This window comes from Hydractinia symbiolongicarpus, chromosome 3, assembly GCF_029227915.1.
Source record: "Hydractinia symbiolongicarpus strain clone_291-10 chromosome 3, HSymV2.1, whole genome shotgun sequence".
Taxonomy (NCBI): Eukaryota; Metazoa; Cnidaria; class Hydrozoa; order Anthoathecata; family Hydractiniidae; genus Hydractinia; species Hydractinia symbiolongicarpus.
Genome location: NC_079877.1, coordinates 30,552,545 through 30,577,659, shown reverse-complemented (window position 1 = coordinate 30,577,659; position 25,115 = coordinate 30,552,545). Strand labels below are relative to the sequence as shown.

The 25,115-nt window shown below is 33.1% G+C and overlaps 1 protein-coding gene across 1 annotated transcript; it reads left to right on the top strand.

Moving 5' to 3' along the window:
* The first annotated feature begins 1,644 nt into the window (after positions 1-1,644).
* Positions 1,645-24,587, top strand: LOC130636745 (uncharacterized). The gene is made up of 26 exons (XM_057446577.1): positions 1,645-1,890; positions 4,552-5,116; positions 5,302-5,336; positions 6,522-7,291; positions 10,463-10,501; positions 11,269-11,372; positions 11,724-12,181; positions 12,564-12,782; positions 13,091-13,144; positions 13,236-13,550; positions 13,910-14,176; positions 14,379-14,467; positions 14,569-14,707; positions 14,791-14,979; positions 15,084-15,169; positions 15,261-15,333; positions 15,660-15,859; positions 16,573-20,123; positions 20,229-20,303; positions 21,098-21,231; positions 21,766-21,815; positions 21,959-22,129; positions 22,698-22,827; positions 23,093-23,188; positions 23,364-23,431; positions 23,926-24,587. The coding sequence occupies exons 1-26, from the start codon at positions 1,705-1,707 to the stop codon at positions 24,029-24,031; spliced, it is 8,169 nt and encodes a 2,722-aa protein (XP_057302560.1). The 5' UTR covers positions 1,645-1,704; the 3' UTR covers positions 24,032-24,587.
* The last annotated feature ends 528 nt before the right edge of the window (positions 24,588-25,115 follow it).

The following is a 25,115-nucleotide window of genomic DNA, read 5'->3' as shown; positions in this document are numbered from 1 at the left end:
ATTCAAACTAGTTTCGTTTGAAATAAATAAATTCACTGTTTACACCGTGATGTGTATCAAAAAGTTATGAGGACGAGAATGCTTAATCTACGATTTTAGAACTGTTTACATAAATTACTTTGCGTGAAGCGAAACACAAACCGCGTAATATCTCGCTTCTGTTCAACTGACTGGAGTGCATTTTAACACTTTATTAAACACTGTATTATACAGAGCTAAATGTGGTTTCCGATCTATGCGCATACATAAGAAACACACTGGTACAAAAGATATTCGGCCCTTTACAGGCTACCCTTGTAATGACGTTTTAATCCAAAGTGAAACATAAAGTTTTCACTGTGATCCGAGCACAGGCAGATCGTTTTTTCGATATAAACACACTGTCCCTGGACAAACGATATAATTTTCGCACATTTTAATTTAAAGGAAAAGAAATCTATCCCATCACACTTTTTCACTGTCCCTGTAATCGTCCCATCCCACCTCTCATGTAAACAATCTCTCAATAATTTCACTTACTTTTTTGTAGATATGAGTAACATACAAATGCCAGACGAAGTTCAGTTCAGTGACAACGACGACGAAGACAACAGAAATAACGACGCGTCATTTTCGGACGACAAACTACTTTTACGACGTGTTAAGCAGTTGATGGAACCGCTTAAAGTCCACAAAATTTTTTATAAGAAGTAAAGGCGGGTTTACACTATATTTGGCAACCCAAACTTTTCTGCTCTATTATCGTGACGGCACGATGAAATCACCTTTATCCTGTGCGCTTAATTGAACAACATATTCAAATTTGTGCCCAGAGCCTTTTTTCTCTTTTTATCCGAACAGGGTAAGATTTGACATAAGCGCAGTAAAAATGAGAGACAAAAAGACCTAAGGACGAGGTTGCCGATAAAATGAAATCCTCTCTACTACTATAATGTATATTTGTAAATTTTCAACAGAATTACAACTTCGGTTTTAGATTTTTTAAAATAGTTTCAACTGAGATCCCCTTGTATTGCTTCTGTCAACGTTTTCTTTTGGAACAACATAAATAGTTTAAAAAGTCGCTGTTAAAAGTCTTGTGAGAAAACCAAACGTTTTTAGTCGACGTGTTTCCATGTTCTGATATGGAATGAGAAGGAGGTTTTAAAACAAATCGAGCGATGTTTTTTTTCTAAATTTTTTAAGAATGTTATGTTTTTTAGAACATTGTTTTGTTACCATTAACATTGTCATTGTTCAAAGAAAAAAATATTTTGAGATATAGTTCATGTCATTTTTTTAGATAAACCGACAAAATTAAAAACTCGGCATTTAGACATTTTTAGGGCCTTTTTTACTCATTAATAATTTTTGCCATCCATTAGGAAAGGGATGGCAGCACAGTCCTACCTGTGCGTAAAGAGACTTGACGCAACGGCGCAAGAAGTGCAGCTAAGATTTTGCAGTGAAAATAAAAAAGCCTTCTAATGTTAAGAGTGATGTAAACGTACGTTTACATCAAATTTTGTAGGGTTGTAGGGAGCGAAAATTTGGCGTGGCTTTTACAAAATAAAAGAGGGGAAAAGTGACTCGAGAACGGTGGGTTACTTTTTTTTGCACCGGAAAATGCACGGTAATTTATGTGTTCCTGTCATAATTTATTCGTTTACTGCGCGGGAAAGAAAGCGCGCACGCGTAGAAAGAAAAAAAAGTTCTAAACATAAAATGGCGCGATTGAAAATACCTGGCAGCTCACCTGATGCAAAATCTTACCCCCATTATTGCGCAGAACAGTCCGCTTCCGGCAGGGAAAGCAACAAAATGACGCTAGAGGGGGATTGTGAATTGGATAATAAACCTTTTATTGTGTCAGACAAGGAATTTCAGGAGCTGTTTGGAGATTCTGATGAGGTAAAATAACTTGTCCCTTAAAAATAAAAGTTCTAGCCACCTGACCTGTGCATCCGTTGCATACACAGTTTTATCAATGTTTTCGTTCTTATACACAGTAGGCTGCTTTTACTACTTTTGCACCATAAATTGACAAAATAAATAAAACAGAAACTCTTTAATTAGCTACCTAGCTAGCTAGCCAGGTATAATTTTCTAAATAAAGTGTTTACTTAGTGATGTTTTTAGTAGCAGATCATCAAAATTAAAATTGCTTTTTGCATTCTAGCTAGCTAGGCTTAATTTAAACAAATTCTGAAAAGTTTGATAAGAAAGTGCACAAATTACCTTGCCAAGTAAATAAAACTCAAATCAATAAAATCAAATGTATTCATGACCAAACAAGGGCACTGCTGGAGCAAGGATTGGTCTTAATAATAATGATCATTCTGTGTCCTTAGTTTATACTAAGTTCAACTAAAGATTAAACCTTTCAAATATTTCATCAAACAATACATATATATATTTGGTAACCCGTGGATAAATCCACGGTTTTGCCTGTCCTTTATTAACCGCATTCTGTGTGTCTCGATACCGCGGTTAGCTACCATTTTGTGTGATAGACAGACAGACGTATAAGGGTATTATAATAAAGGTAGCGTGCGTGCGTGCGGCGTGATGTTGTTTGTTTACTTTTCAGCGGTAGCTCCTTGGCTCTGGTATAATGTATGGCAGGAAAAAATATGCTGAAATTTGGTGAAAAGATCTTTTCCTTTTTTCTCATGAAAACCTTCTTTACAGCTTTAATAAAATATAAATTGTAGATTGATGCCTTCTGCTTTATTTGAATTAATTTAAATGCTTTCATGTGACGAAATGGACTAAAAATAAGTTTACTTCACCTAGCTTTCCCATCTTCTTTCTTGACATGCTGATGCCAGAGCTGAATTAGCTTGCTGCTGAATTTAACTATATAGTTAGAGTGAAAGAAAGCCATCTTATTTCATCTGATTAGGATAATGTAATTATCAGTTTATGGATGTTTGGTACATTTCCATTTGAAAAATATAGGCTACTCTTAAAATGTGAAAAACGCTACATCACTTTCTTTAAAAGTATTTAACAGTTTTAGCAATTAATCAAACAACTTCATGTGTGACTGGCTGCTAATGGCCCGGTACATCTAATGCCTGAAATAAATGCATTATACCTAGTGAACATTGATAGCCATAAATATTTAGACCGAATTTATATAAACTGAAACTAATTGAATTAATCAGTCAAATGTGACTATTAATTTGGATTGCTAAAAAGTTCTTGCAAATTTAGGCCATTATAAATATAACTAGTTGGTAACCCAGGAAAAAATCCACGGGTTGTCCGTCTTTAAATTACAGTATATTTTGTGTGCCTGTTGCATAACACTTTTCTTGTATTAGATAAACAAAATACAGTTATTGTTATGTTTTTAATAATTTTCTAGAATTTTAGTTTTTTTTAGAAATAGGTAAAAAGAAGGAGCCAATAAAGGAAATTGTTAAGCAGTAAGAAATAAAATGTTCAACCATGGGAATAAACAGCAGCATTCAGTACTGTTGTCATAAATGCCATCCTACGTTTCCTATATGGTGGCAAAAAACTGATGATAAATTTGTATATCTGTTAGCCAATATAGGCCAATTTGGATTTTTTTTTCAAACTATGCAAAAGGCATGCTTTCCCTCAAACCATATTCTTAAAGGTGTGTAATCACCTTGTGTGCAAATGTTTTTAAGGTCCCTAATTTATTGTAAAAAGTGAAAGATATATATAGATAAAAAAAATTATCTTATTATTGAAAACTAAAGATCAGAACATGTTTATAATAACTGAACTGGCAAACTGAATTAGCAAACTCACGCTGATCTCTCTCTGCCATTGCAATTAATTGCATGATTCACATAATCATAACACACTGCTAAATCAACCATGTGCTTGGTGGATACATGTCATATGACCAAAAATTTAATCAATAAGGGAAAACATATGTAGCTACATTTTTATTGTAATGCTTCTTATAAATATACCAAAAAAGTTCTGACTATGATAAGTCAATCAAAGTTTCTGTGCTTTTCTATATGAATTAAACATTTTAACTTTCTCAAATCAGGCTTCTTTGTAACACCCAGCTACCTCTTGTATTTGTTTTCGAAGACAACTTGCTTCGCTTTTGCCTTACTTTTTGCTAGTGCTTATTTGTTTAAACAGCTCGTTTTCCTATTGAGAAAGTTTTTTCTGTATATACATTTTTTTAGTAATTCCCTTTGTACGCTTTAAAATTATTTATCTCCATAGTTCTTTAACTATCTCTAAAGTCTCAATGTGGGCACTCTTTCCTTGTTTGAGGTACTTGTTTGAGGAATAAGGAATCAAGGAAATCGTTGAATATGGCGACTAGAAAATAACATCAAGAAACACTAGAAATTTAAGTATTGTTATTTCTAGTTCTAGTAACTTTTAGATCTTCAAATTTTCAGGATATTCCTGGACTGAAATAGATAAAAAATGTAATGTTATTTTATTTGCAGTAAGAGTGATTAGGTGCCTTTAACTAGTTATAAGTTTATCGAAAATATTAATAAACATTTTACTTTCCTCAGAACTCTTATATTATACTTAATCTGATCTATAATTTGGTTATAGGAACAAAACTTTATTGGTTTCGATGATGGTAAACCACTTATGGAAGCTAAAAGTGTACACTCTCCGAGAAAGCTGAGAAAAAGCATGTATGCTGATTATTTATCACCCAATGAAGACAACCCATACAAGAAAAAATATTTGAATTATAGAAAACACTCTCGTTATAAAGAAGAAACAGTTCTTAAAGTTAACAACAATTCCAACAAAGCAACAAAGCTGCCATGTAAATTTGAAAATCCAAAATCGCTGCCAAGTTTAGAACCATTTTGTAAAATAGTCCAATTAGAAAGTCACAAGAATCTATCTAGTGCTAATAAAACTGCCAAAAGTTTGCTGAACAAAGCATGCAAAACTAAGTTAAGGAAGGGTGCAATTACTCCTTCCTCTAACTCACTAAAGATGACAATAAGATATTCAGATTGTTCCCGTCCAAAACGAATACAAAAGTCAACTCTAAATCATGATTTTGTGTATGACACACCAGCCTTAAAAAGGAAATACAAAATGCTCCTATCTCCGCCAACAGTTGCTTCAAGTGAAATGAAATGTGAAATGATCTCAAATGGTAGGTTGTTAACATATGTTGTTTTTTTTAATTGTTTACATTGTTTTAATTGTTTACATTTTCTTTAATATGTGTTTGTCTTTAAATCTGTGAACAAAATGATTTGGCTAAGCTTACTTTATAATGTTGGGTTATAAAGTATTTTTTGCTCATATTTATGGTATTAATATATTATTTATTTTTAGATTTGCATTTATCTGAAGCTTCACCAGTCATGAAGGTTTGTTTTATGAGAGTAACAGTCATTGGAAGATAGATAGATGTGCATATTTTACATGGCTAGCCTCACAAATATCGAGGGATATACCCTGTCTATTATTTCCAGGAGGGGCCATGGCGTAGATGGAGAGTCCTAAAGTATTTAATGCTCATTTTGAGCTACGCAGACCCAATTAGAGCCCGCGCTCTACTAAACAACTCCCGGCAACATCCAACGGCCCACACAGTGTGCCATCTTCCCAATTTCCCTCACATGGCTTGGGTTAACCCGGGGCTATGGTAACATTCACTCGCCCATGTTGAATCGCCGTCAAGAGGAATCGAACCCCGGTCTCCCGCACAGAGTACGAGAGCTATAACCACTAATCTACGGCGCCACACAAGCTACTCCAGGAAAACAACAAAATTTGAACATGTGTGCTCCCAATTTACTGCAATGTGTAAACACAAATGCTGTTCTGCATTTTTTATGACTACAAAAGCTTTCGGAACTTGCAGATTTGTGCAGAATAAAGCAACTTACAAATTAATAAGTTTTGAAATGTTCTAAAAAGTTTTACAATTAAGATTTGAGTTGTATTGTACAGTATTTTATAGTGACCAACATTAATGTTGAGAATGAAAGATATCTCAAAGTTTTTAACATAAAAGAATAAAAAAGTGGAGTGGACAATTTACATTTGCTTTTTTACAATTAATTGCCTAAAATACAGAATGTTTATACAGAATGTTTATAAAAGTACTAGTTGTACATTCTACCTATGTTACTGTGTTTTCAGAGAGAATAAATTTGAAAATTGACTTGATTAGGTTAACAACAATGGAGGGTTATATTTTCAAGACGTCATCAATGGCCTGTCGATACTAAATTTTTTTGTGGAAGTTTTTTTTACCTATTTCTTCCATTGTCCAGAGAACACTAACATAATTTTCTATACATTACATGCTTTTGTGAAATGGTTGGAAAGAATTAAGGTTTAAAGGATTTGTGTACAAGCAAAAAATAGCTTTTCAAATTAGGGAAATTGTCAAAATAGGTGGGGAAAGAAGGAGTTGAAAGGTTCAAATTTGATTTTCCCAATAAGTATATGTATCTGGATGTCCTGTCTGAGACACGTGTTGACTCATTCTAAATACATTAGATAATAGAAAAAACTTTTAAAATCTGTAAAATTCTCTTTTTTAGAAAAAAGCTCGCATAAAGTATGCTACTGATTCTGGTTCTCCCATTTCACAACCAAGAAAGAAAATCAAAATTAAAAATATTTCACCGTTAAAGGAAATGTCTTTGTCACAATATGAAAGGGCAACGCTTGTTTTAGAAGATCAAGAAGGGAACTGTAAAAGTTTAAATTTACAACAATCATCTTGCAACCCAAACGAAATACATGAAATAAAAGACCATTCTGAAATAATGCAGACAAGTAACGAATCTTGGAATACTGACAAATGTGGGGTTAAAGACAATAATTGTGAAGTAATACCAACAAGTGACGAATTTACGAAAGAGCATACTAACAAGATTGAGGAAAGCTTGCATCGTGATGTATCAAAACAAAAAGTTAGTAAAACAGAACTGAATAGTATATTAGCAGAGCGTGAACGGGGATGGCCATTTTGGAATTCATATATTGATACTAATCTAACAGATAGGAGGTTATCACGTAAGCAGGAATCTAATAATAAAAATATTCACGAAAAAGAAAAACAAGTTTCAGAAAAAATCCATAACACAAGTGTATTAGAAACACAAAAACCTTTAAACAGAATTACACAGAAGAAAGACAAAGTAAGTTTTTCCTTTACCGATGCCTGTCCTGATACGAAAAGAATGAAAGCTGTAAAAGTGAATGGCGTTTTAAAGTTTGCTAATATGAAGAATGAATTAATCACATTTTGCAAGGAATGCGAAAGTTGTCGCAAAGAAATTGATTGTGGTGAATGTAAGCATTGCAGGTAAGGAAATTGATATTATATATATATAACTCTACAATTGTCAGTCAGTATTCTTAAAATTTCACTGCAGGACTTCTCTTAAACATAATGGTATACAGGCCTATCAATAAGAAAATAACACCTGAGCAATAAATCGCTCCCCCAAGGCTTCAATAATTTAAACTGGGCGAGCAATTTGAATAAATAGAATAAGTTTATAAACGCATATTTTATTACAAAGACAATTAATGGCTCAGCTAGTTTCTTATTTCTCAGAATTGGGCAATTCTTTGCGTGTGCAAGAGCAATTGCTCTCCCCTTATTGATAGGCCTGGCTATATATGTTAGTATATCTAAGAAGATTTCACAAATATCCCTATGAAATACTGTCAACTGCTAGCTTGTAAAACACGAATATATTTTTTTTCTGATAGGTACATAAAAATTATTCAAAAGGTAGGGAAATAGCTTCAAAGTTTGTAGCATTCAGGTTGTGACTAAGTGTATCCATCTAAAAAAAAAACTAGTTTGCTCATTTGTAATTTTTTCAAAATATATTGGCAATTCATTTTCCACCATTGAGTTAATATTTTTTTAAATAAAGTACTACATAACTGTCACCTTTAATTAGTTCGTTTAGTCCATTCACTAACTCTGTTGATCCGAAATATGTAAAGTTCATTAGGATCATAACAAAATTGTTTCATTGTGCAACAATTGTCCCTGGATTACTTTTACTGCACATGACTTCCATATTTTTACATTGTTTAGTTCCGTGTTTAAAACATGGCAGAATTTTTTCAATATTCTTTCTGAGTTGTTTTTTTATGTGGTAAATGTAAATCATTGGATTAAGTAAACAATTTAACAAGACAAGAGAAAATGCTGTATATGATAATTTTTTGCAGCTTTTCCAGTTTTTACATTTGTCTGTTAATTTGATCACTAGAACAACAGAGTATGGTAACCAACAAAAAGTAAACAAGACCACTTTAATAATAGCAATTTTCAACACTGTGATCTCCTCTCTTTGGGTTTTCTTTTTGCTGTTTGTCATCTTTTTTTCTGTTCGTGCCATATGAACAACCATCTTGCTTTTTCTTACTGCTGAAAAAATTTTATAATAAGTGAACACAAAAATTAAAAGTGCTGCATAGATACAGAAAGATATCGGCATTGATAGATATTGCATGTATGCTGGATATTTAAACAATAGGATGAAGTATATTGAAAGGATAATGCTGATTGAGGCAAACCATGTGGAAATGCTAATTTTAATAGCAATGCTTCTGGTGTAAAGTCTGTGTTGAAGTGGGTGGCATGCAGCAAGATAGCGATCCACTGTTAAGGCAATCAGATTAAATATAGAGCAGAACACAGAGATTTGCACAAGACACCTAAACATGAATGATTTGATATCATGTAATGCTTGGTTTTGATTACTATACACTCGCATGTTCAGCAACTCCACAGCTCGCGTAAGCATCATCATTATACCAACAGACAGATCTGAGCAAGACAAGTTTAAAATAAATATTTTGGATACAGTCAAATTGCCATTTACTCTCAATTTCATAATCACATAAATGTTTAAAGCATTAAAGATTGTGATCAACAAGCCAGTGCATGGGGCTATGTAGTAGTAAATAATGTCTTCGTATTTCATTGCAATTTAATGGTTTCGGTCACCTAAAATATTATAAGTTATGTGTTATGTTTTAAAATCTGGAGTAATAACACAAGAAATGTTATCACATTCCAGGATAATACATTGGTGTCATTGTCAATATTGAAGTAGCGTATTTGTGTTATTGGAAATGATCCTCACTATCCTTTAAAAAGAAGCAGATCATAAACAAAGAGATATGTCTCAGTACATAGGGTTGTGGTCATCAGCAAGTAGCTTTCTTGATAATGTTGAAAAAACTTTTTACCTTTAAATATAATATCCAAAATCATTTATACAGCTAAACAAGACATGCTCTCTGTCACCCACAAAATGCAACCAGTAACTTGTAGTTTGTTTTTATTTTTGAGATATTTTTTTCTGGGAATGAGTAAGGCTGGGAATGGGGTGTATTGAGAATCTTTATAAGTCCTGTGAGAAACAGCAGCATGAGTGATGTGCTTTAAGTAACAACTCATCCATTATTTATTACAGATTTCTTTAAATTACTTTTAAAAAATATTAAAAAAAAACTATTTATTTCTTGACAGTCCCTTGCCTTTAATGAATATAGTAAACTTTAAACATTAAATTTTTGATAAAAATATTTACTTCAATGTCAGAAATTTATTTTGCAAATCAATTTTCACAAGGATTAAAACTTATGATTATTTACCTGTATGTTTAGTGTCTAGCCCTTGATTAAAATGTTATTGTTTTGTATCAAAATTCACGAGTAACAGGCTAATTCCCCAATTTTGCACATGAAAATTAAAGTAACTTTTTTAATTTCAAAAAGTACATCTAACACACATTTAATGCAACATTGAATTTGATGGTGGTAATACTACAAAAGTTTTAACCCCATTGCGATTTCTTCATTTGCTTGACTTGCCAGAATTTAGGTTTAAAAAACATGTACCAGGGAAAGAATGATATTTAAAGGTGACTCAAAATTTTTTTTAAAACAAGTGCTTTGAAAGAGATGTTTCTATTGATATTGTACACCCTTTTTAATTGACTTCTTAAAACAACTGTTTAGTACTTGTGATTATATTATAGCCTATGAAATACATCGGTCAGGGATTGGTATACAGCTTTTCGAAATCTTTCTTATGAAACTAACTTGTTTTTTACTGCGGGGAAGCATTAAAAGTAAATTATTTAAACTTTAAGGAAGGACTCAGATTTTAATTTAGTAATTTAGTTTTTTTTTGGAAGCTACAAACACTTTTTATTCTCTTAAACTGTTTCATTGATTAATATGACTCAAGAAAAAGTGAATTATATACCACTTTTTTCTTTATAATACAACAAAAATACAAATCCTTTTTTTTAATGCTACCTCCCTGTCACTTATTTAAATCCCTTTCCCACATTCGTAGCTAAAATCTTGCAGCCACAAACTAACTCTTGGAGAAAAATCATCACCCTTGAAAAGAAGAAGTGTATTGGGAGGGAGGAGGGAGGAGGAGGAGATATACTTTATATGGGCAGTGAAATAATTTCTGTTGTATTTATTTTAGAAATCCTAAGGGTCATTCAATTAGACTTCTTCCTTGCTGGTGAGTGTGTTTTTATTGCATTTACACAATTTGTACCTGTTCAATGTTTACCTGGCTGGTGTTATAGTTGTTAATTTTTTAAAAGTCAATTACTGTCTTGGATAGGAGGTGATGCAAAAGTGATCATTGTTCAATTAGTTTCACATGAACAGAGAATATTTGTTTCTTAAATAGTTCATTTTATATTAAATGATGTCTATAGGAATGTATATACTACTTGCAGAGGCATTTCCTTTTTTGTATGGATATCCAAACAAAGCAAGGTGTGCAAAAAATAACAATAGGAAGTTGATGTCTAATTGGTGACCAGTGTTATTGGCAAAAATGATAATGATGAAGTAGAAATCTAGTGTTTATTAGAAGAAAACACTTTTTTAGTGGTGGACGCTGTTTTCATTTTTTCTAATAAAATTTTTTAAAAATTTTCAAAGTGCCCTCCTTCTAATGAGCGACCCCTGTAGTAAGCACCTCCTGAGAATTTTTATTCTTATTAGAGGAAATGCTATATTAAATGAAAAAATATGTCCAGAAATTAAATTTCCAAAATTTAAGTGTTTTTCACCTTCACATCTTTTCACATGACAATTGTGAATCATTTTAAAATTGTGAAAGTGTAGAGATCCCTAAAGAGCAAACATTTTTAAACATGATCACAAACAGGTTATTATTTTCTTCAAAGATGTGAAGAGCAATGCTTCTTTGCCTAATCTTTTGCACCCTGCCATGTGTATTGTGTGGTCAATCAAATTGTTGATCAATACTTTTAGGACAAGAAGATGTAGTAAACCTATCATAGGACCAGTCATCAAAGTCAAGATGAAAAAACTCATGAAGGGAAAGCCTACAAAAAAAATTAAACACAAAGAGAAAGGTTGCTTTGTTGTTTCTTTACAAAATGTTACATAGTTGTTAGATATGATTTCACTGTGAGCTGTCTGGAGCATTGTCAATACTTTCAATTTTTGTTGCCAACATGTTTTTCCGATTTCAATCAAGTTTTTTTAAAAAAATGACCATAAGGATAAGTGCAGTAAACTGAATATCTGTGCATCAACGTTGTCTTGGTTTCATATTCATACATTCTTAGCATAGGTGCTTGATTCCATTTTTTGATTTTAAAACTACTGTGTCACAAATTAGATATTTTTTAGTGTTGATGATAAAAGTGGTTGAATAACAGTGGAAATAACAATTTCCTTGTGTATTACATGTTTATTTATAGGACCGAGTGAAGGTAGTAGAAAAGATGACTATCTTTCTAAATGTGACGAAGCCTCAGAAAAGGTTGAAGTAAGTTTTGTGTCGGACGCACTGCATCATATCAAAGATAGTAATGATGCTACCGAGGACCATGCCCAAGTTGAATTCAAAGTGCTTCAAAAGAAAAAGAAAAATTTAAATACTTCTGCAGGTTCAGATGTTTTTACTGGAATGTCTCCTATTAAGCCCAAACTTAGAAGCACAATGAATGAACTCATGAAGCAGAAATCCTCTCCTGATCGTCTAAATTCATTGCCTTTATTACCTTGTGGTCCTGAAACTGTTGTCAAATTACCATGGCCTCACGATACTAACGAGGATGCTGCATGGATAGCCGGTCACCATTTATGCACTATTGATTCTGGAGAAATAAGTTTGAGGAATTTGTGTTTCTTATGTGGAAGTGCTGGGGAAGAAAAGGTGAGGAAAAAGTGTGGAGAAGTATAAAAGCTGTGTTAAAAGCTTATATAAATACTATTTTAAAACTCCAAAATTTTATAATTTTTTTATTTCTAGATTATTTTGTTTATATAATTTGCCTTTACATATTTCAGACATACATTTCGATCTGAATCTTTATTCTTTTCTTTTTTAAATGCACACACACATGTCCATAAATGTCTAAGGCACTAAAAATATTTAATTTTTGTAAATCTGCTCTTTACAGGGTGGGGATTATTCCTATTGAGCTCAAAATTAAAACCTTTACGGGCGTTTTTACAACTTTAACTTGCTTTCACAAGTTTTGCTGCATTAGTTTTGTATACTCTGTATTTTGACATTTGCCGTTGCGTGTCTTTAGATGTTGATTTGCACATATTGTTGTGAATCTTTTCATTTGTATTGTTTGGATGTTGAACCTGTCAGCAAAGTCAACTGGTGTTGTGACCGCTGCAAACGTTGCGTTGTGTGTGGACTGAAAGAAAACTTACTGATGTGTGACAAATGCCATGATTGTTACCATGCAGAATGTCTAGGACCATATTATCAGAAAGACACTGAAGGAGTTGAAGAAACTTGGGTAAGATATCCTTCGTGTTGTTTACTTGACGCCCATGGCTGCTGCTGTTCATAATAAAGCAGGGGGTAAAACAAGCTCCTCAAAAGAAACGTCACTTCAACATATTTTTAAGGTTGTTACCAGTGCCTTATGCATTGGTTGTTTTTGATTTAATATCTTTATTAATTTGTCATGAGTGTTCCTTAAAGTACTGCAGAACAATAATTTTGGTCACATTTTTGTTTCAAAATTCTTTCTTTTTTTTTTAAAAAAGAAAAGTAAAGTAAAATAAGATTTACAAGCAACTTAAAAATCTGTAATAATTTCAGGTGTGTGGAAAGTGTGTAAAATGCATCAAATGTAACCGCCGAACAGCAGGAAAGGTAAGTTCCTACTTTTTGTTCTCTCTGTAATTTTATGTACAAATTTAGTCTACTACAATTAATATTAATTATCTGTTTAAAAACTTTATAGCAAAGGACTTCAAAATGGACTTACAATTTCTCCATGTGTGAAGACTGCGGATACAACTGGAAGCGTTCAAATTATTGTCCTGTGTGTGAAAAAATTTATAATGAGGACGATGACTCATTGAAAATGATGTTTTGTTCTAAATGTGAAAAATGGATACATATGGAATGCGAAGGTATTAATGTGGATGACTATGAGATATTAGCTGAACTTCCTGAAAACATTCCTTATGTTTGTAAATTATGTACTGGACACGATAAAAGTCATTCAGCATGGTACAAGGAAGTCAAAGTAGAAATGCATAATGGTTTTCTCAAGGTAATTGATTTATTAAGTTTTAAAATCTGTACTTTAACTTGTTTGCACTGAAATGGCCAAAGCAAAGTCTATTTCTGTTCTGTGCTTTTTTCACTATGACTACCAGAATAAGATTGGTTTAAATTTGTTTCCTTTAGTTGTGTCAGTGGAGCCACTCAACTTAAAATTAAAATTACTGCAATTTGTCCGTGTTTCATCTTGAACTAAGTTGACATATCTTATTACTCTTGACAATTATTTCTTAAGCTTGGTGAATAAAAAAAAAAAAAAATAAACAAAAAGAATAAAATAAAATTGCAATATCCTATAAATCATTCAAGTTAGCAAATTTGGAATTTTCAGTTTCAATTTTTTTTTAGATTTATTATGATTTGGTATCACATAGAGACTACAAAATGTTAAAACGAGGATTATCAGATAATCAAGGCATCTGTTCATGTCTTCAAACTTTTGACATTTTGTTTAATACGTTACAAAACCATGAATATACATGTATTAATGAGTTTTATATTCTCATGTTTGAAGCACTTAAACAGCTTTGTAGAAACATAAAGGAGTCATCTGTGTGTGATGTAAGCATGGGAATATTCCCTGATGGAGTTGCGTTACTCAGCAATTTTGAAAAGGTAGGTATTATTTTACACCAAGTTTGCTATTTTTGCTTGCCTTTTATTATTGCTAAGCATGTACAATAATGTAATGTGACAATAAGTAATGTTCTGGAAGAGTTGCAATCAATTGATCAAAACGTATAAATACGTTAATAAACATATAAATTCATTGTTTATTACCTCTTATAGCAATTTGTTATGCATTATTTGTTTTTAGGGAATCAAGACAATTTTTCCATGGTTTTCTTCAAATAGTTCATCTGACATTTCAGAAACAAAAGTGACTTCTTCCCCGACTAAAAGCGAGTAAGTATTGCTTTGCATTATTTATGATTTAATCTCTGTCACTCCACTTCACTCTTGGTAACGTCTTGGTTTGATATTTTGATTGGTGTCTATTTTTATAGCATAGCTGACAGTATTACTAAAGTTGAAATTAAATTCAATGGACAAGAAAAATCTTTGATTCATGACCATATTTATGTTTCATTGCAAAAGAAATCTTGCAAAGACATGATTGATATTAAAAATGTCCAGAAAACTGAAGTATGTTCACTTAATTAATTTCTCATTAATGTTATTTTTGTTTGTTTTAGGGTTAAATGCATTACTTTATTTTTTTACATTAGGATAACCGGCGATGTTTGTTTTGTGCAACATGTGGTGACGGTAGTGAGTATGGAGCTGGTCGACTATTATATTGTGGCATGAATGAGTGGGTGCATATTAATTGTGCACTATGGTCAGCAGAGGTGTACGAAGATGAAGATGGCAGACTTAAACAGGTTAACGATGCTCTAAAAAGAGGAAATAAACTGGTAAACTTTATTTATGCATCGCTTTAAGCAGTTTGTAAACTTATTGTTTGTTTATTTTTGTATTTAAATACTTTTTGCTTTTCTCATTTACTTTTTCACTTTAGAAATGTGAGTATTGTGACCAATGGGGAGCATCTATTGGCTGCTGTCATCTAAAATGTTCCAAAAGTTACCATTTTATATGCGCCATGTAAGTGTGTTAAAAAATATAACATGATTTTGCCTGAAATTTAGTTTCGTTGTCTGAAATTGTTGTTCATGAGTTGAATTTGTTTGTTTAGAAAGAGTGATGTGATATTCCAGGATGACAAAAAGATATTTTGTCAGCTGCATGCATCGAAAGCAAATGTGAATGTAAGCAGAGAGTTTCTTCTGTTAAGTGCAAAGCAAGTTTTGTGTTTCGTAATAAAATTGGCTTGGGGCAAAAGTTGTTTGGTTGTGATTCAGATAGTCATGCATCATAAAAATTCCAGAAGAAGTTTTTTTCATAATTTTATGTAAAGTTTATTCTTCACAAGTATTAACGATTTTGTTAGAAAAACCAGTACGAGTTAATTTATTATAGTGTTTTAGGATTTTATTAAGTTTAATTTTTTATCTGTCTCTTTCAACATGTAATGATGACTGGAGAGTGATAAATTGGGTGTGAAATAAAAAGTAGTTTGGTACTTTTTTTATAGTTGATACTATCTGAAAAGGAGTTGGCTGTATCTCGAAGAGTATTGGTAGACCTTGCAAGATTTAAATCCTTAAAGAGAGTTCAACGAGGATTAAATCCAAATTTTATTCGACTTTTCTGTGGTGCATTTTCTCTTCAATCACTTGGTTCACTAAATGACAAATCAGACATCAAAAAATTGCTTGCTCCTGTTGGCTATAGGTAATTAGGTTATAGATTACAAGCCAATCAATAAGAAAATAACACCCAAGCAATAAATCACTCCCCCAAGATACAATAATTTAGACTGGGCGAGCAATTTGAATAAATAGAATAAGTTTATAAACACATATTATATCACAAAGTCTGTTTTATCTATTTTATTTTATCTTTTTTTACAAATTTTGGTTCTTTCTTACTGTAAATAATAAGAAGGAGAACATTGATTTCCATGTGAGATGAATTGATATTGATCAGCCAGAAAAACGTTTTTTGGAATTGGGGGAGCAATTAATGGCTCAGCTAGTTTCTCATTTCTCAGAATTGGGCAAGTCTTTCCCCTTATTGATAGCCCTGGATTAATAAATTTTATTATAAGTTTTCATTAAATTCGAAATTTAATTGAAAGCCTAGTTTTGTTTAGGTTACTGAAAATTTGAGTGTGTAAAATTTATGTTTTGTATGATCGCCTGTACTTGGTGCGTTTTTGTTAAAAAATGCCAAATTTGACATTGCTATAACATTCATGAAGAAAAAAAGACCAAGAAAATGACAATTTTGTGTATGTGGATGAGGTTTTTCCAGTAAAACATGCAAAGACATTTTTTTAATTTTTGACCATTTTTTTTCTCTAAGTATTTTCTAATGAGCTAACTTATTAGGTTGTGTAACAATCTATGCAATGAAAAAGAAAATTAACGCTTTTTATTTCATAGAGGTAAACGTCTGTTTTGGAGCACGCAAGATCCACTACAGCGATGCAACTATATTTGTGAAATAGATGTTTTGAACCAAATTGAAGAAAAAGAAGAACTTGAGAAAAAAAATGAAACTGAAATTGTGGAAGAGAGTGTTACGTATTGTCATGACAAGGTGGAATGGACAAAATTGACTCAAGAAAACACCTGTCAATGCAACCAACATGGCACCTTGCCAGGTCAAAAAAAGGGAGTAAAGAGAAAGATTGGTTTTAAAGAATCCTGTGAAAAATGCAATGCTTTACGAAAATATGTATACTTGAGTCATGAAGAATTTTTATCAAAGCATAAATTATCTGTTAAAAACAAAGTTTTGAGCAGTGACCACAATTTTTATTCAACTCATAATAAGACAAGAATAGGAGAAAAGGTATATAACTTGAAAAAAGTGGAAAAGGTAACTTCCAATTCGAAAGAAATACATTCACGCCAGACAGATTGTAATATTATTGTAAAGAAAACAACAGAATCACAAGTTAAACTTAAATCACTCATATCCGCATCATTAAATAAAATTCGAAACTGTGAGAAGCCATTAAATGAGATTCCATTAAATCAAGATTCAACAAAGGAGGTGAAAACAGCAGAACCTGAACAATCAAGTGCATTGCTAGAAGAAAGTGGTGTGCATCCAGATGTTATGATTGATTTCACGAATACTGACCCAAACAACGTTACAAAGACAAGTGGAAAAATATGTCCTGAAGCAACAATTCATCAATTTATGGACGTTGTTCAATCTATGAAAAGCCCTTCTCACAAGCCTTTTGGTTTGACTGTAGCCTCCACATCTGCAGTTAGCACAAGATCTCCATTAAACACCACCCCATCAATGCGTACTTCTTCAGCATCTGTTGCCAGTACAAATTCGATGTCATTAAAAAACTTAGTTGGTATGTCCAGCTCTGCTTCCGTTATTTCTAATAAATTTTCTTCCAATACAGTATTAGATAAAACGATTATTTTAACTACATCATCTGCTCATGCGCATCCAAAAATGTTTTCTGCAGATAGCTACAAAGCTAACCGCAAATCTATTTCTATTGTATCATCTAATTCAAATCCATTGATCAAGTTGCAATCGCAAGCTAGTATACATCATGTTGCATCACCTACTTTACAGACAGTTTCAAACAAAACAATTTTACCAGTAGATAAGTCTGTATTACATAAATTTTCATCAAATGAAACAATGTCTCCTATCAATATTGTATCTGTCAAACATCCTGTTGTTAAAAGCCAGCAGTTTATTATGCCGAATATATTGCTTAGCCCAAAGAAACAAAAAGGTGATATTACTGTGTTAAAAATGACTGATCGAAGCCGAATTGGAACAAAAATAATGGTTAATCCATTTAAGGAAGCATTGACTACGAAACAAAATTCTCCAGCTAAAAAGACAGTGCTAAATGAAAATATCTTACAACATGCCTCAAAGCTGATAAATATTGCACCAAAGCAGTCTACCACATACTCTACTCTGCCGGTGATAGCTATGACAAACACATTTAATGGCTTGACGCCAGTTCTTGCGACTGTGACACCTCGTAGCAACGTAGGTAGTGCTTTAACTATTTCATTGCCACAAGAAATCGCATCGAATCATCAGAGGATAGTCCAATGTATTAATACAAATAACCTTTATACTAAGACCATTATCGGGAACGTTGTGACCCCGCTGGAATTCGCGAAACCAAGAGTCATTCATCAAAGGTATGCTCAAATCTCTGTCTCGGGGTGCGATGATAGAACCAATCAGTTGCTTCATGTTAGAAGTAATGTGATGCCAACAATGCCAAACAATGATCCTCCAAATATTATATCTGCTTCTACGGGAGCTCTACCCATTGTAATCAAAAGAGATGTAGCGAATACATTACCACCAAAATGTGATACCATCATCTCACCACCACCGTTAATAACTGATACATCAAATCAAATTGGTTATAGCGATACCACTTCTGAGCAATCTTTGTCAAATCCTGACTTAGCAAAAGAAATTAATGATTATTTTTCTCATCTGAAGTCTCGGCATGTTAGTGCACTACAGTCTGCTGGAAAATTATCATTTCCCAAAACGTCTGTTGGTGAGAAGACCTCAAATTCAAGTAATGGAAGCCTGTTGGACACTGGTTCCGCAAGTAAATATCATTTAAGTAGTAAGACAGAAAATCAAGATAAAGAAGGTACGAATGTAATGCCCTCTGACCATTCAAAGAATACACAGTCATCCACTTCAAATCATGCAAATCCTGAGATAGAGTTTAAACGGGAGTTATTGTTTCGACAACTCAAAGAATATTTAACAAAACATCCTGATGTAGTCAAAGTCGTTGGTAATGTGAGACCTAAGACAAGTCAAGTTCCTGTTGTCAATCTAACCGAAAAGAAATTAAGCGATGATTTGATTTGTTATTCAGCGTACTTGCCAGAGCATTTGTGGACAGAGTTGATTAACGCTGGTATAGCTAGTAATGATATTCAGAAAATTATTCGAGAAAGTAAAGAGAACACAGGTGAAAAGATGGTAACTAAAGATGATATTTTATTGCCTGCTTCATCTGCAGATGCATTCAGAGGTACATCATCAAACACCATACCTAAGCTTCCGTCATTAAATACATCCATAAAACATCTCTACGACAATACCATTCAAAATGCCATGATTGCTACAGCAGTTCAGAATAAAATTCATGGCAACGCAAATATACATGGATTGTCGTTACCACACGTCAGTGCAATATCAAAACTCGAGAACATCAACCAAAACAGTAACCTATATCAGCCGTTGGATATGAACAAAACAAAGTATTGGAACAATGTGCATGTTCGAAATTTAAATGTTACACAAAACAGCGACATAGTTGGAAATTATGCAAAGCAACGATTGTACGAAAATCCCACACATATTCTAAAATCCAATCTTGTACCTAATGATTTAAAAATAAATAATGGACTGGACCCAGTCTCATGGAACAGCTTAATTCATACTGCCCATCAGATGGTTATGGCTCCTGTTGTAAAACCTAAACGAAAATATCGAAAGCGCATTAAAGTGGCCAATGAAGAATGCTCAAAAAGCACGACGGACTGCGAAAACGCAGTTTCAGTTTCTAAATCTGGAACACTGCCAACACCAAGTTTAGATTTTGACACCTCTGTCCATAGTCGGCCATGTGGGCCTGTGTTGAGTAAAAGAAAACGAGTAAAAGAATCAGTAGATGTACCTTGTGCGAACACGGAGTTTGATGTATGTGCATTTAATGAGAATGTAGGAGCTGATCAATTCGTCTACAACACAGTGGAAATAAGCACATGTGAGCAATCGAAGGTAAACAAGTCTGAAAGAAGAGTAAAGCGAGTCAAGAAGCACAAGAGAGATTACACAGCATGTTTAAAAACTTTGCTAGCAAAAGAAGAAAAAGAGATACTGGAGAAGTCACAAACATCACTTAAATTTGTGTTAAAAAATGATGATGGATGGGCTAGCGAGAGTTCCTCTCTGGAAGGTATGCTGATTCCATCTATTTTCTTGTTGTAGTTGTTCTATTTGAGAGTTTACAGAGCTTGTTAGTAGCAATTTTGTCATTCATATACTGTTTTTAACCCCTTAGAAATTTGGAAACAACTTATCACGGAAATAAACGACCTACGCATGGATATAAACTTACCACCTTTCATAGTTGATGGTTAGTAGATTATTTGTTTTGTTAAGAGGGGTGAAGGGTGGGGGTGGTATATGACGGCGGGCTAGCTCACTTGCCGGTCTAGTTTGTACCTAGTTTTTTATGTGAAATAACCTGTCTTAGTTGGGCAGCTCTGAACAAAAAAAACATTAAACAATGCGAAACAAAAATATATTGCCCTAAAACAAAAAGAGATAAAATACTTTAGCATAAAAATCATCTCGCTTAGGCTAGCTCGGTAAAGTGTTTTTCAGGCAAAAATTCATCCTCCCTTTCTGGTTTCCCGACAAAATTGGCTTGCTTCTCATATAAACATGTTTAATGTTTAGTGAAGTAGCCATGGTCTTGGCGAGTTACCTCCGTTAATCAGACCAGGTCGCCTCATACACACTCCCTTAGTTGAGATTTATTGGCATTTTTGGTGCTTTGTTAATGTCAAAACAGTAGACGGTCTGACAAGTTAAAGACGAGCCAGTCACAACATTTGAAAAATTAAAGCACAGTGGATTATCGACGAGACTTTACGTGAAATATGAGAATGAAAAATAATATTCTGTTTGCACCTGTTTACGTTACCGTTTTCGTACGAGTCATTTCCGTACGTAGCAGTCATGAGCGTAGTTAAGTTTTTTTGCTATAAAATGAGTTCCAGTTAAACAGTTAAACAGCTAAGTAGAGTAAAGTTTTAAAATAATGTTGTCCATACGAGTTTTTTATTTTAGGAAAGTTGAGAAGGCATTTAATACGGACTGTTCTCTAAATATTATTTATTTATTTGCTTATTTATTACTTTATAGTAAACGATGCATACGACTTCATTGGATTATCAAAAGAATTTGTATGTTATTTGGTGGAGCAACTACCTGGTGGTCATAAATGCAGAAATTATAAATTCCAACATCATCTACCCTGTGTCACTGAAGATGACCAAGTATGTAGAATGAGATATGAATTTATATGTATACGTATATGTTTATTATTGATGTTTATTATATCTGAAACCTGAAGAGAAGTAAAAGAGGAGTAACATTATGTTTTCGATTTAAAGTGTGGTTTTGAATATTTGAAGTGTAATGCTCAATATTATAGTTCTAAATTGTCTAAATAAGTTATAAACACATTGCGACATGCGTAGTGTTTCAACATAAACATAAATCTCTCGCACTCTTAACCTGTAAAATTTAAATATTCTCATTTTTTTGGAGCAATGTACTTAAATCAACAGTCCTCATCTTAAATTTGACTGTGGCAACCCTGATACCATTGTTTTGCATGTCAGTGTAAGTATAGTGAAAAGCGTTACATCAGTATTTCTTTATCAACTGATTTTTTTACAAAAAATAAACCTCTCAACAATTTTACTGTTATCTTGTCTGCTGTTATTCTACGTGATATTTAAACGAAGAAAAGATATTTGAAAGCACACAACCGCCCAATGCATGTAATCCATGTTTTTTATTTGTAGGACTTACCTGTAAACCCACATGGTTGCGCACGCGCAGAAGTTGTTGTGAAGTAAGTGTATTTACAATTGTTTTTGTTGGATTTCTTGTGTTCCACGGAAATTCCTAGTAATCGGACACACGTGGTGGTGTGATTTTTTAATAAAACTTCATTTATGTCACATGTCGACCACATAACTTTTAATTTGCTTATAGAAATGGCGATAATGACATGTTTGCATGGTTAGCCTCACCCTATCGAATTCCACCTAAACAGTGTGATGACGTTCCTGACGACGAGATTTTGGGTGGGGCACAGGAGCTACCTGTTGCGATGAAGTATCGGTTACTAAAGAACACATCTAAAGATCACGTTGGTGTCTTCAGGTTAGTAGACCTTCAATTTTTGCCAGAGCTCTTCATATTGTTGAACAGGAGTTAGCTTAGGGTGGCCACTACTTCTGGAAATCTTGGAAATAAAATATGTACTTCTGAAAGTTCCAAAGTTCCAAGAAGAGAAAAAAACTGGAAAGCAATTCTAAATTTATTTTTTATTTAGGCTATATTTGTTTTCTTATTGAAATTTCTTATTGCACTTCACGAATTATATTTTTGCTTTTGTTAGCTATATTTTTGTATTTTCACGTAACGTAACCACCACACTATTGACAAATGGCATTCTACAAAAACTTACTGTCTTGCTTACTTACTACCAATTTTGCCTACCTTCTCTATAATTAACGCGAAATGCAACATACGTTATCGGACAAAACTTAGTCGGACAAAATTTTAATTGGATATAATTTTAGTCACCTCCAAAAAATTTAGTCACTTTTGTCCGATAAGGTAAAAGTATTCTTGTTAAATCTATTTCCTAAAAATTCCAATTGCTTTAAATTTTGACTAGAAAAGTGTAACCTGAGTGGCTTTTAATTGTTTTTTTCTTTTTCATCAGATCTGGTATCCAGGGACGTGGTTTATTTTGTAAAAAATCCTTGGAAGCTGGTGATATGATCGTTGAATACAGTGGTGAAAAAATACGTGCAGTGCTAACTGACAGAAGGGAAGAGTATTACGAACAAAAGGTATCCAGTGAACTTAATGTGTACGCAATGTAATAAGTAATTTTAAATTCATAATCGTTCGCGTCATAGTGCAAAATATCGTTTTTCTCAATGGTTCAGGAAAGCTCTGAAGTTCATTTTACGTTCGAATGAAATAGCGTTTCTGCTGTGTTTTTCGATTTTACTGTAACAACTTTGTTTCGCATCATAATAGCAAAGAATGAAGTGTGTTGTTTTCCGATTTTAACCAACTATGTGCTAACGTTTTATAATCGTTCTTGAATAGGGATATGGCTGCTACATGTTTCGTATCGACGACATGGATGTGGTTGATGCAACAATGAAAGGAAATGCTGCTAGGTTTATTAATCATTCATGCGAGGTATGAGAAATTGTACATCTGGTAAAATTGCGCGGTGTTGAACTGTTGAAAAGCCTTTTGTGCGGTAATATTCACTGAAAGAATTTTCTAAAAAAAAATGATTACGCCTTGTTGTAGATCTCCTCCGTCTTATTTGTTTTCATTCTATGCTTTATTTTTTTATTTTCAACTGTAGCCCAACTGTTTTTCCAAGATTATTTCTGTGGATGGATGCAAGAAAATAGTCATCTTTGCTTTACGAAGGTATGTTGAATTGACATTTTGTGAAATTAAAGTTCAGCATAATTCTGTCACTCTTCCACATTCTCTCGTACAGCCACTTAATCGCAAAAATAAAATACGGAGATTTTTTATTACAGCAATCTGAAAAAACTAAGACCTTATAAATACACTGGGTGACTCAACATGTTGTGCGATGGGAACCTTAAGAAAACCTTAAGAATGTTTCAGATTTCCTGTCTAACCCTTAGACATCACACCGTTTCCGAAGAACCCATAATTTGAATTTATTTTTGCCGATATTCTTTCGAATTTAAACCTGACCTATGGCACCTGTTACCTGAATGTGGATGAACCCGAACACTGCCGAATGGAAAATTCAATTCTTTTTCATATGGGCCTCTATTAAATTTGACTGGTCACAAATTATGGTCAATAGGTGGCATGTCAGCATTTCGTCCTTGCTGCGACGCTAATTTGCGTCCTGCGAAAGTTAAACTATGATATTGACATTTTAGGATTATAGCTGGTGAGGAGTTGACTTATGACTATAAGTTTCAACAAGAAGAAGACAAGTTGTTGTGTTATTGTGGCGCGAAAAAATGTCGAAAATATTTGAATTAAATTTCGTTAATAATGTAATGTGAAAAATAATGTAGTTCGATGAGTTTTCATTCCTAGAAACTGCAATATTCTCCACGTGTCTTTTTTGAGATTTTCGAAGCAAATGACGTCAGCAGTATAGATTTTCAGTGTGTTTATGTATTGCTCAGTAAAAAACTGTTTTGAGTTTTCAATATATATTATGCCTTTTTTCCTTTGCAATAAATTACAATATGTAGTATAAAACTAATATATTCATTATTTTTTATTTTATCTGTTTTTCCTGTACAATGGATGCTTAAAATGTTTGATGTTATCTAACACTTGATTTCCAGGTTCTACGAATTAACTTATGCAATTTCCTGTCGTCTGTCTGTTGATCTTTTTGAAAGTGAACTAAAGCAACATTTTCTTTATATGTAGTATTTAAACATAGAAAGTGCGGCCACATTAGTTTCATTTTTTAGACCAAAATCGATGGAAATAGTAACACATTGGAAAGTTTTAAATTGTTCTTTATAATTTTTGTATATATGTACGTAATTTTATTCTTTATAAGATATAATTCTACCTCAAAGTTTCGCTTGTTTTTTACGAACAATTTTTTTTTCCTAAAAAAAAAAAGTTTACTTCAGAATGCTCAACCACATTCCAGGGGGTCCTTTCGCAATGTGGCTGTGTTGTCCTCCCCAGAGCTCTTTTATGCCATGATTTGCTTGAGTATGGATCAGGAGCCCTTTCTCGTACGAAGAGACAATGAGTGTTTGGGGACAGCCAATTCGCTTTTTTCTTTAATAAGTAAATATTTGTTTTTGTTAAACAGCCAACAGAAATATTTACAATTAGTACACTCGTAACTACATCACCGTTCCCAGAGATTTTTGCCTTTCATTAGAGAAGGGGAAAAATCCCTGGGAACGAAGCTAAACAAATGAATATGCGGATGAGGATTTTTATGAATTCTTCGCGGCATTCTTTCTGACAGATATGCGATTTCCTAAAGTAGGTTGTACGCTTCGGACATTTTCAGAGATGTAAAAAAATCCCAGGTGTCACGTTCGACTGTAGACACAAAACAAAGTGCGAGCTCTTTCCTACAGCATCA

Excerpts from the sequence above, each read along its gene's own strand:
- LOC130636745 (XM_057446577.1), top strand. The coding sequence starts at position 1,705 with ATGGCGCGATTGAAAATACCTGGCAGCTCACCTGATGCAAAATCTTAC. Across the intron at positions 11,373-11,723 it reads AATTAAACACAAAGAGAAAG|GACCGAGTGAAGGTAGTAGA; the intron begins GTTGCTTTGTTG and ends GTTTATTTATAG. Across the intron at positions 21,816-21,958 it reads CGCGCAGAAGTTGTTGTGAA|AAATGGCGATAATGACATGT; the intron begins GTAAGTGTATTT and ends ATTTGCTTATAG.